Source organism: Batrachochytrium dendrobatidis (assembly GCF_000203795.2).
Source record: "Batrachochytrium dendrobatidis JAM81 unplaced genomic scaffold BATDEscaffold_1, whole genome shotgun sequence".
NCBI lineage: Eukaryota > Fungi > Chytridiomycota > Chytridiomycetes > Rhizophydiales > Batrachochytrium > Batrachochytrium dendrobatidis.
In genome coordinates, this window is record NW_006281099.1 from 2,990,691 (window position 1) to 3,003,749 (window position 13,059).

The 13,059-nt window shown below is 40.2% G+C and overlaps 4 protein-coding genes across 4 annotated transcripts; 2 read left to right on the top strand and 2 right to left on the bottom strand.

Annotated features, from left to right (window-relative positions):
• Positions 1-557: 557 nt before the first annotated feature.
• Positions 558-3,013, top strand: BATDEDRAFT_34196 (70 kDa heat shock protein 3). Its single transcript, XM_006675721.1, has 2 exons — positions 558-668; positions 1,000-3,013. The coding sequence occupies exons 1-2, from the start codon at positions 628-630 to the stop codon at positions 2,900-2,902; spliced, it is 1,944 nt and encodes a 647-aa protein (XP_006675784.1). The 5' UTR covers positions 558-627; the 3' UTR covers positions 2,903-3,013.
• A 145-nt stretch (positions 3,014-3,158) lies between these two features.
• BATDEDRAFT_8559 (uncharacterized protein) lies at positions 3,159-3,473 on the bottom strand (the record flags this gene model as incomplete). Its single annotated transcript, XM_006674961.1, has 1 exon — positions 3,159-3,473. A coding segment is annotated over one exon (315 nt), but the record flags the coding sequence as incomplete, so codon positions are not given.
• Positions 3,474-5,783: 2,310 nt separating this feature from the next.
• On the bottom strand, positions 5,784-7,296 carry BATDEDRAFT_85342 (uncharacterized protein; the record flags this gene model as incomplete). The annotated part of the gene is made up of 2 exons (XM_006676322.1): positions 5,784-6,050; positions 6,607-7,296. 2 exons carry the CDS (start codon positions 7,294-7,296, stop codon positions 5,784-5,786), a joined length of 957 nt encoding a protein of 318 aa, XP_006676385.1.
• Positions 7,297-8,016: 720 nt separating this feature from the next.
• On the top strand, positions 8,017-9,036 carry BATDEDRAFT_34197 (co-chaperone SGT1; the record flags this gene model as incomplete). Its single annotated transcript, XM_006675722.1, has 3 exons — positions 8,017-8,098; positions 8,306-8,664; positions 8,730-9,036. 3 exons carry the CDS (start codon positions 8,017-8,019, stop codon positions 8,970-8,972), a joined length of 684 nt encoding a protein of 227 aa, XP_006675785.1. The 3' UTR covers positions 8,973-9,036.
• Between the last annotated feature and the right edge of the window lie 4,023 nt (positions 9,037-13,059).

A 13,059-nucleotide genomic window follows, 5' to 3' on the forward strand; every position in this document is an offset into this window, starting at 1 on the left:
ACTCTTCTCCCATCCAAATTAGACATTGAGTAATTGGATGAAAACGACTGTTACATTTCTGAGACATGTTGAACTAGACTGCAAACGTATTCAAGTTTGAGAATAGCCGAATTGAATATCTAAATTGTAATGCATGAATTGGATGATTATAGAATGCATGAATTGGGTGATTATAGAATGCATGACTGCCAAACAAGGACAATTCCAGTTCAAAAACTACAGTTTAATTTTGTATGACATTGTGTTTATTGAATCAAGTATCTAACAGGAAAGCACAACGAACATCTAATCATTTATTTTAAAGCAATATGGTAGTTGATGCAAGATAAACACAAGTGATCCATTTTACATGAATACGGTTGTAAATAAGCCAAGGGGCGAAGCAGACCAGCTGTGGCAGAAAAAATAGTATGGAGTAAAATATGGGTCGAATTGCAAACAATCGAAACTTGCAGAACACTGTAGAAGATTCAAGTAGATTCTTGCTTATGAGAATAAAAATAATGCAAAGGGCGGCGAATATTTTGATTATTTTTTCAGCAACCAGCGAGACTCACGCACAACAAAAAGCGACTGAATTTCCCTTTTTTTCTTTACTACCTTTTTACATTTGTTCTAATCGCAATCATGTCCAAGGCTGTTGGAATTGATCTTGGAACCACATACTCGTAAGTTGTCTTGCTGATTTCCCCTGTTCCTACCCACTTGAAGCGTAGGAAACTATGCATGATTATGTCATTGTAGCTACTTTTCCATCGTGTTCTGCCATTCCCAATATTCCCAACTCATAGTGGATTTCTATCCACTATTTTGCTGATATGGTTTAGGCTGTTTCAATAAAGCCTTGTGACCTTTTTGGGTTTCAATCTTTGTTCAAGGTTTCTAAACCAATACTTGGTTGCCTTGAACCGCTGCTAATTGTCAGATTTTTGTTTTTTTTCTTCCATCAAATTCTTACATCTAACATCACGTGTTTTGTCATGTTGAATACTTTTATAGATGTGTCGGTGTCTGGCAAAACGATCGTGTTGAGATCATTGCCAACGACCAGGGTAACCGTACTACTCCTTCATACGTTGCCTTCTCTGATAGCGAACGTCTCATTGGTGATGCCGCCAAGAACCAGGTCGCCATGAACCCCACCAACACAGTCTTTGATGCCAAGCGTCTGATTGGTCGTCGTTTTGAAGATGCCGAAGTCCAGTCTGACATGAAGCACTGGTCCTTCAAGGTTGTTGACAAAGGTGGCAAGCCCATCATCCAGGTCGAGTTCAAGGGTGAGACCAAGACCTTCACTCCAGAGGAAATCTCGTCAATGGTTCTTCTCAAGATGAAGGAAACCGCCGAGGCTTACCTCGGTACCGTTGTCAAGGATGCCGTTGTTACCGTTCCCGCCTATTTCAATGACTCTCAGCGTCAGGCTACCAAGGATGCTGGTGTCATTTCCGGTCTCAATGTGCTCCGTATCATCAACGAGCCCACTGCTGCTGCCATTGCTTACGGTCTTGACAAGAAGACTGCTGGTGAAAAGAATGTTCTCATTTTCGATCTTGGTGGTGGTACTTTTGATGTGTCTCTTCTTACCATTGAAGACGGCATTTTCGAAGTCAAGGCCACTGCTGGTGACACCCATCTTGGTGGTGAGGACTTTGACAATCGTCTCGTCTCTCACTTCTCTGACGAGTTCAAGCGCAAGTACAAGAAGGACTTGACCACCAACGCTCGTTCTCTTCGTCGTCTCCGCACTGCTTGCGAGCGTGCAAAGCGTACCCTTTCGTCTGCTGCACAGACCACCATAGAAATCGACTCGCTCTTTGAGGGTGTTGACTTTTATACCTCCATCACCCGTGCTCGTTTCGAGGAGCTCTGCGCTGATCTTTTCCGTGGAACCATTGATCCCGTTGACAAGGTTCTGCGCGACTCCAAGATTGACAAGGGCTCTGTCCACGAAGTTGTCCTTGTCGGTGGATCCACCCGTATCCCCAAGATTCAAAAGCTTATTTCTGACTACTTTAACGGAAAGGAGCCCAACAAGTCCATCAACCCCGATGAGGCTGTTGCATATGGTGCTGCCGTTCAGGCTGCCATTCTCACTGGTGATACTTCTGAGAAGACTCAGGATCTTCTTCTTCTTGATGTTGCACCCCTTTCTCTCGGTATCGAGACTGCTGGTGGTGTCATGACTCCCCTTATCAAGCGTAACACCACTGTTCCCACCAAGAAGTCCGAGACTTTCTCCACCTTTGCTGATAACCAGCCCGGTGTGCTTATTCAGGTCTTTGAAGGTGAGCGTACTCGCACCAAGGACAACAACTTGCTTGGCAAATTCGAGCTTGCTGGTATCCCCCCTGCACCCCGTGGTGTTCCTCAAATTGAGGTCACTTTTGATGTTGATGCCAACGGTATCTTGAACGTTCACGCCATTGACAAGACTACCGGCCGATCCAACAAGATCACCATCACCAACGACAAAGGTCGTCTTTCCAAGGAAGACATTGAGCGTATGGTTGCCGAGGCTGAAAAGTACAAGGCTGAGGATGAGGCAGCTGCTGAGCGTGTTCAGTCCAAGAACGCTCTCGAGTCCTATGCTTACAACCTCCGTAACACTCTTCAGGATGAAAAGGTCGGTGGCAAGCTCGAGGCTGCAGACAAGACCAAGCTTGAGGCTGCTATTGACGAGGCTATCAAGTGGCTCGACCGTAACCACGAGGCTGACAAGGAAGAGTATGAACATCACCAGAAGGAGCTTGAGAAGGTTGCAAACCCCATCATGATGAAGCTTTACTCTGCTGGCGGTGCTCCAGGCGCTGGAGGTCCAGGTGGCTTCCCAGGTGCTGGTGCTCCAGGTGGTTTCCCAGGTGCTGGTGGCGATGCCGGCCCTACTGTTGAAGAAGTTGATTAATTGAATCGCGCTGATCTAACTGAATTCACAATAGCTTTAACTTTTTTACCAAACTTTTCTATATGGTTTTATGTTGAAAATGAACTTCTGCATCACATCTTTTACAACCGTATTTGTGTAAATGGGTCACTTTATATCTGCTTGTAGTATTCTAAAAATCAGCATATCGATATAACAATCTTATTGATTCATGATATCAAGTTGGATTGCTTGACAAAATATAAATGCTGCAATGATCAATGTTGTTGCTGTTGGTTTACAGTTTGGCAGCACCGCCTTGGAAACGAGTACAAACATCGGTCCAGTTGATGACATTCCACCAGGCAGCAACGTAGTTGGCACGAACATTGCGGTATTTGACATAGTAGGCATGTTCCCAGACATCAAGAGCAAGTAAAGTCATGGCACCAGTACCTGCAAACTGAGGTGCAAACTCGGGATGATCTTGATTGGCAGTGGTCACGATCGACATGGTAGAACTCGAAGGAGTCCAAGTAAGAAACACCCAACCAGATCCGAATACACCAAGAGCTGCTGCTGTAAACTGCTGCTTGAATGTCTCGACAGAGCCAAACGACTTGACAAGCTGCTTGCCAAATTCAAAATACTATTTTGACTATCTGATTTGGGACTCTTGATGTGTGTGCGTAGTTGTACAACTTGACAGAGTATGATGCCAATATCATGTATATTACCAGTTGTGCAACTATTGCGATTGATGTAATACAAATATTACTGTATTTCAACCATCAGTCATCAGTCATCAACCATGACTCGTATCCAACCCAATCTACAAACATTAGAAACTCGATCAAAATTGTAAATGCAATGGTTTATTCAAATCAGTTGATGATTATGGAAACATAAATCACAGTTGACTTGCAAACCATGTCAGTAGTTTGATAAAGTAGTTGAGTGTAGCTTTATGCATTATATCTTTGCATTGATGTTTTAAACTTTTGGAGCCATGAATCCAATTCTGGTTTCAAATTCGTGTTATACCAGTCACCTCTAGAATGATGACTGAATAATCTTTCAAGCAGCTCTTGTAGATCCGTTTGTCTGCTAATAAACTGGGTTACTAGACTGAGTATATCTTCAATTACCTCTCCAATTAAACTTGGATTCCTATTTAAACCAAGTATTTCCTCGTAAATTTCTACTCGAAGCAATTTGAAAATTTCCATAAGCTTGTCCAAAATCTCTCGAAGATCGTCGACAAACTCGGATGCTAGTTGACTATCGGGTGTAAATCTATTAACAAGACTTAAAATATCATAGATCCATCTTTCGTAGCTACCAAGGTATGACCAAAATAAAGCCAATTCCGCTCTAAAATTGGTTTCTTGAAGATTTGGTCCAGAACCCATGCCTTTCAGTATTGCTTCGGCAGCACGTTGGTGCTGCCTTGAGTTTTTTTTAACAAGATATGTGGATCCATGAGCACCACCTTGATAGCCCGATTGTGAAAATCCCGGTATATTTGTAATTGCCATCAATAGTGAATCAATCTTGCCACCTCGTTCATATTGGTTTTTGGTTTTTTGACGACCAAGTCTGTGTTTTTTCCCAATACCACGTAAAAGCCCACCGAGATTATAAGACTTTATACGAGCTCCGGGAGTTTGGTTTGAATGATCACCTTGACTGCCGCCAGGACCTTGAGTTGTTGAAGTACTCGGAAATTCCGGACCACCTGTTGCTTGTGGAACACTTTGGCTATTTAGACTTGGACTTGGACTTGGATCAACAGAGTCGATTGTCTCGCTGGGTTGTGGCAAAATGGCATGAACACTGGTGGCCAAGGCTGCAATTGTAAAGGCTGAGATGTGTGTGAATTTCATTTGATCAAGTATAACTATGTATGTATTATTGGAGGTCAACGAGCCTGCTTTTATAACCATCACAACAATCGGTTGGAATATTTTTATACATTATTGCTATGTGTTTATTCCGCAGATCAGGGATAAAGGCCAGTATGAATACACGGTAAGGTGTTGTATGCTAAAATAGATCTACACAGGGCTAGGGTGGTTAGCCCTAAAAGGGTCAAGATTGACAGTGTATGTTCAAATGCTTGGTTCAAATCCAAACTGAAAATCTTATTCTAGTAGATTGACTATCACAGTTTTGTGTCGTCAATTATTACATCTTCACTTATGACCCTGATGTCTGGTGACCCTTTTTGGCCATTATACAGAGTACAATCACTTAGTTACAGTCACCGCACAACACCGAGCCTGACGACTTTCTGTTTAGTCAATATGCGGCCCATCAAACTGAATCGATGATTTGTCCGCATCAACAGTTGTCGATAGTTTAAATTGCCACTCAATTTGGACATCAATGTATACAATCAACTCACATCTAGATTATATCAATCTATCAACTTGACGACATTCACACCCACAATCAACATTAACAATTTGGGTTCAATTGGATTGTCCACTATTGGTTCATGATATGGCCAGCAACCATGTGTATGGTGAATAGCAAACAGGCTTTATCCGCACTTTCACAAGAGATCAGTCGTGTATATGACATTCCAACCACTACAACTGAAACTGCAACTACAGCCAACGGTGATCCAATGACAGTTTCTGGTCATCAGATCATACACTCTGCAATGCCGTTACTATATCCAAACCGTGACTCTGAATCGATATATTTGTGAGTATATTGTAAAATGGTTGTTTTCAGATCAAAAAGCCAATAAAATCAGCATATCGATATAACAATCTTGTATTGATTCATGATATCAAGTTGGATTGCTTGACAAAATATAAATGCTGCAATGATCAATGTTGTTGCTGTTGGTTTACAGTTTGGCAGCACCACCTTGGAAACGGGTACAAACATCGGTCCAGTTGATGACATTCCATCAGGCAGCAACATAGTTGGCACGAACATTGCGGTATTTGACATAGTAGGCATGTTCCCAGACATCAAGAGCAAGTAAAGTCATGGCACCAGTACCTGCAAACTGAGGTGCAAACTCGGGATGATCTTGATTAGCAGTGGTCACGATCGACATGGTAGAACTCGAAGGAGTCCAAGTAAGAAACACCCAACCAGATCCGAATACACCAAGAGCTGCTGCTGTAAACTGCTGCTTGAATGTCTCGACAGAGCCAAACGACTTGACAAGCTGCTTGCCAAATTCAAAATACTATTTTGACTATCTGATTTGGGATTCTTGATGTGTGTGCGTAGTTGTACAACTTGACAGAGTATGATGCCAATATCATGTATATTACCAGTTGTGCAACTATTGCGATTGATGTAATACAAACATTACTGTATTTCAACCATCAGTCATCAGTCATCAACCCTGACTCACATCCAACCCAATCTACAAACAATAGAAACTCGATCAAAATTGTAAATGCAATGGTTTATTCAAATCAGTTGATGACCATGAAACAGATCACAGTTGACTTGCAAACCATGTCAGTAGTTTGATAAAGTAGTTGAGTGTAGCTTTATGCATTATATCTTTGCATTGATGTTTTAAACTTTTGGAGCCATAAAGCTAACTCTAGTCCCAAATGCATGTAGTACCAGTCAATTTTAGAATAACGCTCAAATAACTCTTTGAATAGTTGTTGTAGATCCGTTTGTCTGCTCATAAATTGGTCGGTTAAATCGAGCATAGCTTTAACTGCATTTTCGAGCAAACCTGAATCCTCATTTAAATGCAAAACTATTTGATAAATACTTTCATAAAGTACATGGATAATCTCCAGAAATTCTTTAAAAATCTTTCCAAGCCCGTTGATAAACTCGGATGATAGTTTACTAATGGCTTCAAATCCATCAAGGAAATTTAGAATATTCTTGACCCATACTTCGTATTCGCCAAGATATGCTGAAAATGAAAGTAAATGTTTTTTAAACTTTGATGTTTCAGCATTAATGCCTTTCGCTATTACTTCGATAAGTTGCTGTTGTCTTGAATTTTCTTCAACGTGATCTGCGAGTCCGTAGTCACCACCTTGATAGCCCAATCCTGAAAATTGCGGTATGTTTAAAAGCGATTCCAAGAATAAATCAATAGAATCATTCTGCCCATCTTGAGGTCGTTTTTTGTATTTTCGATGGCCAGATTTGCGTCCTTGTCCAATACCACATAAAAACTTACTGAGCTTGGAAGATTTTAGACGAACTCTAGGAGTTTGGTTTGAATGATCGCCTTGACTGCCGCCAGGACCTTGAGTTGTCGAAGTACTCGGAAATTCCGGACCACCTGTTGCTTGTGGAACACTTTGGCTATTTAGACTTGGACTTGGACTTGGATCAACAGAGTCGATTGTCTCGCTGGGTTGTGGCAAAATGGCATGAACACTGGTGGTCAAGGCTACAATTGTAAAGGCTGAGATGTGCGTGAATTTCATTTGATCAAGTATAGCTATGTATGTATTAATGAAGATCAACGAACCTGCTTTTATAATCGGCATAACCATATATTAAAATATTTTTATACATTATTGCTGTGTTAATTACCGCATATCAGGGATAAATGTCGGCATTAATATAGGGCTGAGGTGTTCAACCCTAAAATAATCAAGATTGATAATGTCTGAATGCTTGACTTGAATTAAAGTTGGAAATCTTATTCTAGTAGATTGACTATCACAGTTTTGTGTCGTCAATTATTACATCTCTACTTATGATCTTGATGTCTGGTGACCCTTTTCAATCACTATACAGAGTACAATCACTTAGTTACAGTCACCACACAACACCAAGCTTGGTGACTTTCTGTTTAGTCAATATGCGGCCCATCAAACTGAATCGATGATTTGTCCGCATCAACAGTTGTCGATAGTTTAAATTGCCACTCAATTTGGACATCAATGTATACAATCAACTCACATCTAGATTATATCAATATATCAACTTGACGACATTCACACCCACAATCAACATTAACAATTTGGGTTCAATTGGATTGTCCACTACTGGTTCATGATATGGCCAGCAACCATGTGTATGGTGAATAGCAAACAGGCTTTATCCGCACTTTCACAAGAGATCAGTCGTGTATATGACATTCCAACCACTACAACTACAACTACAGCCAACAGTGATCCAATGTTCCAATTTGCGTGAATATGGCAGGAGTGCAAATTGATTTGATTTTGCAACTTGCACCAATTGAGATGATGTCTGAACAGATTCAAGCTGCTGCTCAACGTATGTCAATAGACTGACATTTGCTGTTTTTGCTTCCCTTGCTAGTTTATCTTTTGAAACTCTATAGAACCGTGAGTTGAGTTAGCCTCACCAGGTGCTTTCAACCCTTTGTCTTGTCTGCCGTATAGAGGATTGACTGCTAGTTGCCAAGTTACACAGTGATGCTACCATCAAACACTAACTCCGTTCCCACCACATGCTATTTAGCCAAGATCCGCCATGAATGGTTTCAAACCGATACCCATGTCACTGTCTCCATTTTTATTAAAAAGGTCGATCCAGCATCCCTAAAGGTCGAAATTACTTCCCGAAATCTCTCTATCCGCATCCAGTCTCCATCCATAGGCACTTCTGAAACAGTGCTGGACTTTGACCTTTTACTCCCAGTCGTCTCTGCCGAATCATCCTATGAGGTTCTATCTACCAAGATCGAAGTCAAGATGAAAAAAGAGTCTGTCGGTGCCAAATGGACCGCTTTGGAAGGAGATGGAAATATAGATGCAATGGGAAGCTTGGCATCCGTTTCCATGACTGCTCCACCAGCCTATCCCTCCTCTTCTAAAAAGGTACTACTTTTTACTTGGCTGGATTTGGGTCCACTCACTCACCTTGGTTTGCTGAACATTATTAGAAGAACGATTGGAACAAGCTGGATAAGGCTGTCGAGGAGGACAAACCCGAGGGCGATGCTGCGCTGAATGCGCTATTCCAGCAAATTTACAGAGATGCTAGCGAGGATACACGACGTGCAATGATGAAGTCATATGTAGAGAGCAATGGCACATGTCTGTCTACCAACTGGAAAGAGGTCGGCTCCAAACCGGTTGCAGTAACTCCTCCTTCGGGTATGGTGGCCAAAAAGTTTGAGTTTTAATTTGGATTATTATTTCGTATATTTTGGAATGAATTGAGGAGCCAATGGCTTGATTGTCTCTTTCATTTGCTGCTGTATTTGGGAGTCAAATTGGTCCTATACTTTCCAGCTCAAAGTATTTATAATCGTGCAGTAGAATAAACCAGAAAAGTATCTATTAGATTGCTATGGCTTGAGATCGATTACTTGATGAGTTGGTGATTCGACTGCTGCAGGCGTATGGGATCGCATAGGTATAAGAGTTGGTTTCTGACTGCTTGCACTACCATATCCGTCTTGCATTCATTTTAAAGTGTTCGCGTTCAACTTCTTTCTATCAGATCCTGTCGCAATCGTTTCCTCTTCAACATCTGCAGCTCTTCCCTATTGCACCAACCATCCTATTTGCAGCTGTATTGAATTTATTTATCCCAGTAGCAACTATCCGTGGCATTACATGCACATCAGTTGTATTTAATGAACATCGGATGATACCGGTTTACTTGAACAAGAGTGTTAAATCCGTTGGAATAAATATAATTTAGTCGTCCATTTCTGTACTACATTTTACACCCTCATTGTTACACAATATCAAATGTCTGCAAAGAAAACAGCTGGAAATGGAATGCGTTTGTAGGAATAGGAAACACCATACACAAGATGACAGTAGTATTGCATACATACAAATCAAAGTATGCTCTCATGATTGTCAACGGATTGATTGAAAACAACTTTATATCCAACTTGCCCATCAACAACCAACAACTCTGCAAGATCCTTCTTGCCAATATCACAGTATCTGGATGGAAATACGGAACCTATTCAAACTGCTGTCAATCAATACTGTCATTCAACACTGCAAGGCTGACATTGACAAGTTGTTTGACGTCTCATTATCTCCAAAGAAAAACGGAATCCAGATCAGATTCGCTTGGAATGTCAACAACAACTGACTGTTTGTTGCTACATCAAGACTCGTCAGTACAGACCCACACAATACAATGTAAGAGATATCAGGCAACCAGATACAAATGAACTGCTTGTCTGCAATATGCTGCATCATATTGGAATGGGTTCTGAAACTCGTTTTATCATTGCATCTCACAGCACCAAAACAGTCTACATTGCTATCAAGTATTGCCATGTGGTGCTATTGTCCGAGTTGACAAAGATACAGCAAACAATACCCAACTTTAATTGGATTTGATATTTCGTATCCTGTGTATATGCGATTGTGCTGTCAACTCATCAAACTGCGGTCAAGTCGATGATAAAGCAATGATTGTCGACTTTTGTATCGAAAAACAGTCAAAAACTACATTAAAACAGACATTATGGACAGATTCTACAAAGGAAATGGTAAATTCTGTTGTTCTGGGTTGATGCAAATCGCAGTCAAAACAACAAACGCTGTAAACATGGATACGATGAACAAGTCGTTGTAGGAATGGAATGCAAGTTGCTGGAGAGTATTGAGCGAGCCGAATCGGAGATTGATGGATTGGTTTAAAATGGGGTAACAGACTGATATTTGAAACGATTTACAACGATATGTCCATGACCTTGAAGCAACAGTTGCAGTTCTAATGGAATATTTTGTTGGTAGCATTCATCTTTAAATGTAGGCATATTGGTATCCAGCAACAATGGAAAATGTGTAATATTACAACTGTAATGTCTGGACAACTGACTGTCTGAATAACAGTAACTATTTCCAGTGATGCTGATTTGTAAACACTCGAATTATTCAACAACACTCTATCAATGCATTTGCAAGAGTCATTGGACGTATCTGTTGTTTGAAAGTTGATTCTCATACATTCAGAAGTGGAAGTTATAAAGCTTATTTCCATGCAGACACGATCAATGTATTACTTTCTGTTGGATAGGCTGTATCATCTGTCATCAATTCAGACACACTTGTCAGTCCTGTTCCGTATACAATGAGTCACATATGGACACCAATGCAACAATCAAGAATCAATTGTCATTTACAAGTCCGAATTGCCAACCAACAATCGTACTAATGGACCAACGGACCAATGCCAAAACACCTGCACATCAGACAGTTTATTGGACATGACTTGATTGTTCTTGAAAACTGTTTGAAAACTGCTTGATGACTCGAGTAATCCAATCACACATTGCTGGCAATTAAATGTAACTATACAATGTGTCATGTATACATTGGATACTATCAGTTTATCAGTGACTATCTGGTGTTTGTTTATGCATGATTACTTGGACTACTATTTGCAATCAACACAATCACTGGTATCAATGACCGATAACAATGAAACCAAACGATTGACTACATCAGATTATACACGTTCATTCTGGAATGCAACTTTGCATCGATATTGTAAATATCAACCAGAATCCGAGCCAAACGAGTCAAGCGAGTGTCGCAAGCTTGCATTCATTTGAAAATACTCGATATCAGGCTAAAGTTGCATGTGAAATGGTCATTTGTACAAGGTTAAACAACCTCGACATTTACAATCAATGTGATGTTGGAACAGAGCTGCTATTTCCGAATTTAAAAGTCCAAATTGTACACATTGTTATCAAGTCTAATCTACACCCTTCATACCATACCATGCCATGCTTGATAGTTTTATACACTGCTACAAGAGTTGTATTGTGTGTATTTCGAGTATTTCCATCACTCCATCACACTGTATTGGCTCAAACAACTTGAACAGATTGTCATAATCTGACATGATTCCAAAATAATTGCAATCGGTTATATTTGACATGATCGGATCATTGTAAACCATTGATTTCAGTAATTCAAGATTAAACAAGCCAATGTTACTTTTTCCAAATTTGAATCAGCATGTTGTTGTAATATCGTCAATATTGTGAGCAACTCTGAGCAGACACTTGGACATTCAGTATCAAGTGATATTGGATACTTTCAAATATGAATCCCGGTGATAAATAAGCGGTGATGTGTTTGAAATCAATTTACCATTACAAACCATTGTGTATTTGCCAATACACTTGATGGTATCAATGACCACTAATGGATTCAACTCGCATTCTGAATGAGCCATCATGTGGTAACCCAATTGTTTAGTATTGGTTGTTATTTGATAATGTCACATTTTGTGTCCTGCCATGAGATTGATTTCATCTGAACATTTGACAACCGTGCAAGAAACATTGATTGAACTCGTACAGTTTCATATGCAAGTGCATCAATAGTATATCGACCAACGAGACCAGTTTTGTTGGTTGATACTCACTGATACTCGCTGGTAACTTGATGAAAATGTGTCAAAACCATGACTTTTATGACAACACTGTACAAACTGTACGAGTTTAAAAGATTATTGGTGGATATTGTCCAAGTCTGATGATATTACTCATTGACGGGCGATCGATGAATATCTTGTATCAAACTACCATGCAAATCAAGCACATTTCAAGCAAATGGGTTACAAAGTTGAATATTTGGAGATGCGAATTTCAACTTTCGGAAACACTGAAATGGACAGCATCATCAAATGTAACAATAACTACCAAATGATTTCAAACAGGTCATTTGCATCCAAAGACACTCTGTCATACTTGTCACCCAATACCTCGCAGTACCTCACAGTACATCCATAGATCAGTTCTTGACAGCATTCAATGCTGAAATGCAAATGGGTGGACTTACCCAGAGTAACCCAGAATACATACAAGAACGCAACGGAAAACTAGCTGCTATGCTTCGATATTGTTTTAGAATCAAGCAAACGATTTGATCAGACATTACAATTGAAAGTCCAATTGGATTTGGAAATTACAATATTGGATGGTACACATGAATTGGAATCATTATCCTGTAATGGCTTTTGTTTGATGAAACTAGTTCTTTGATAACTTTATAATCAACGGAAAATAAAAGTTTATCGAGGTAAATTCGTACTAGAGACATTTGGAGTGATTTATGGGCTATTGATAAAAGACTGCTGAATGACATGGTGTACAAGTCGATAAATGTGATTGAATTCTTCCTCGACATAATGATTGACGTTTAGCGGCTTATCTCCCGATACATAGACGACTTCTTGACTAACCTTGATAAACTTCCAAATGCTTGCTGTGGAATGGATTC

Coding starts and splice junctions, on each gene's coding strand:
- BATDEDRAFT_34196 (XM_006675721.1), top strand. CDS start 628: ATGTCCAAGGCTGTTGGAATTGATCTTGGAACCACATACTC. Junction 669..999: donor GATCTTGGAACCACATACTC/GTAAGTTGTCTT, acceptor ATACTTTTATAG/ATGTGTCGGTGTCTGGCAAA.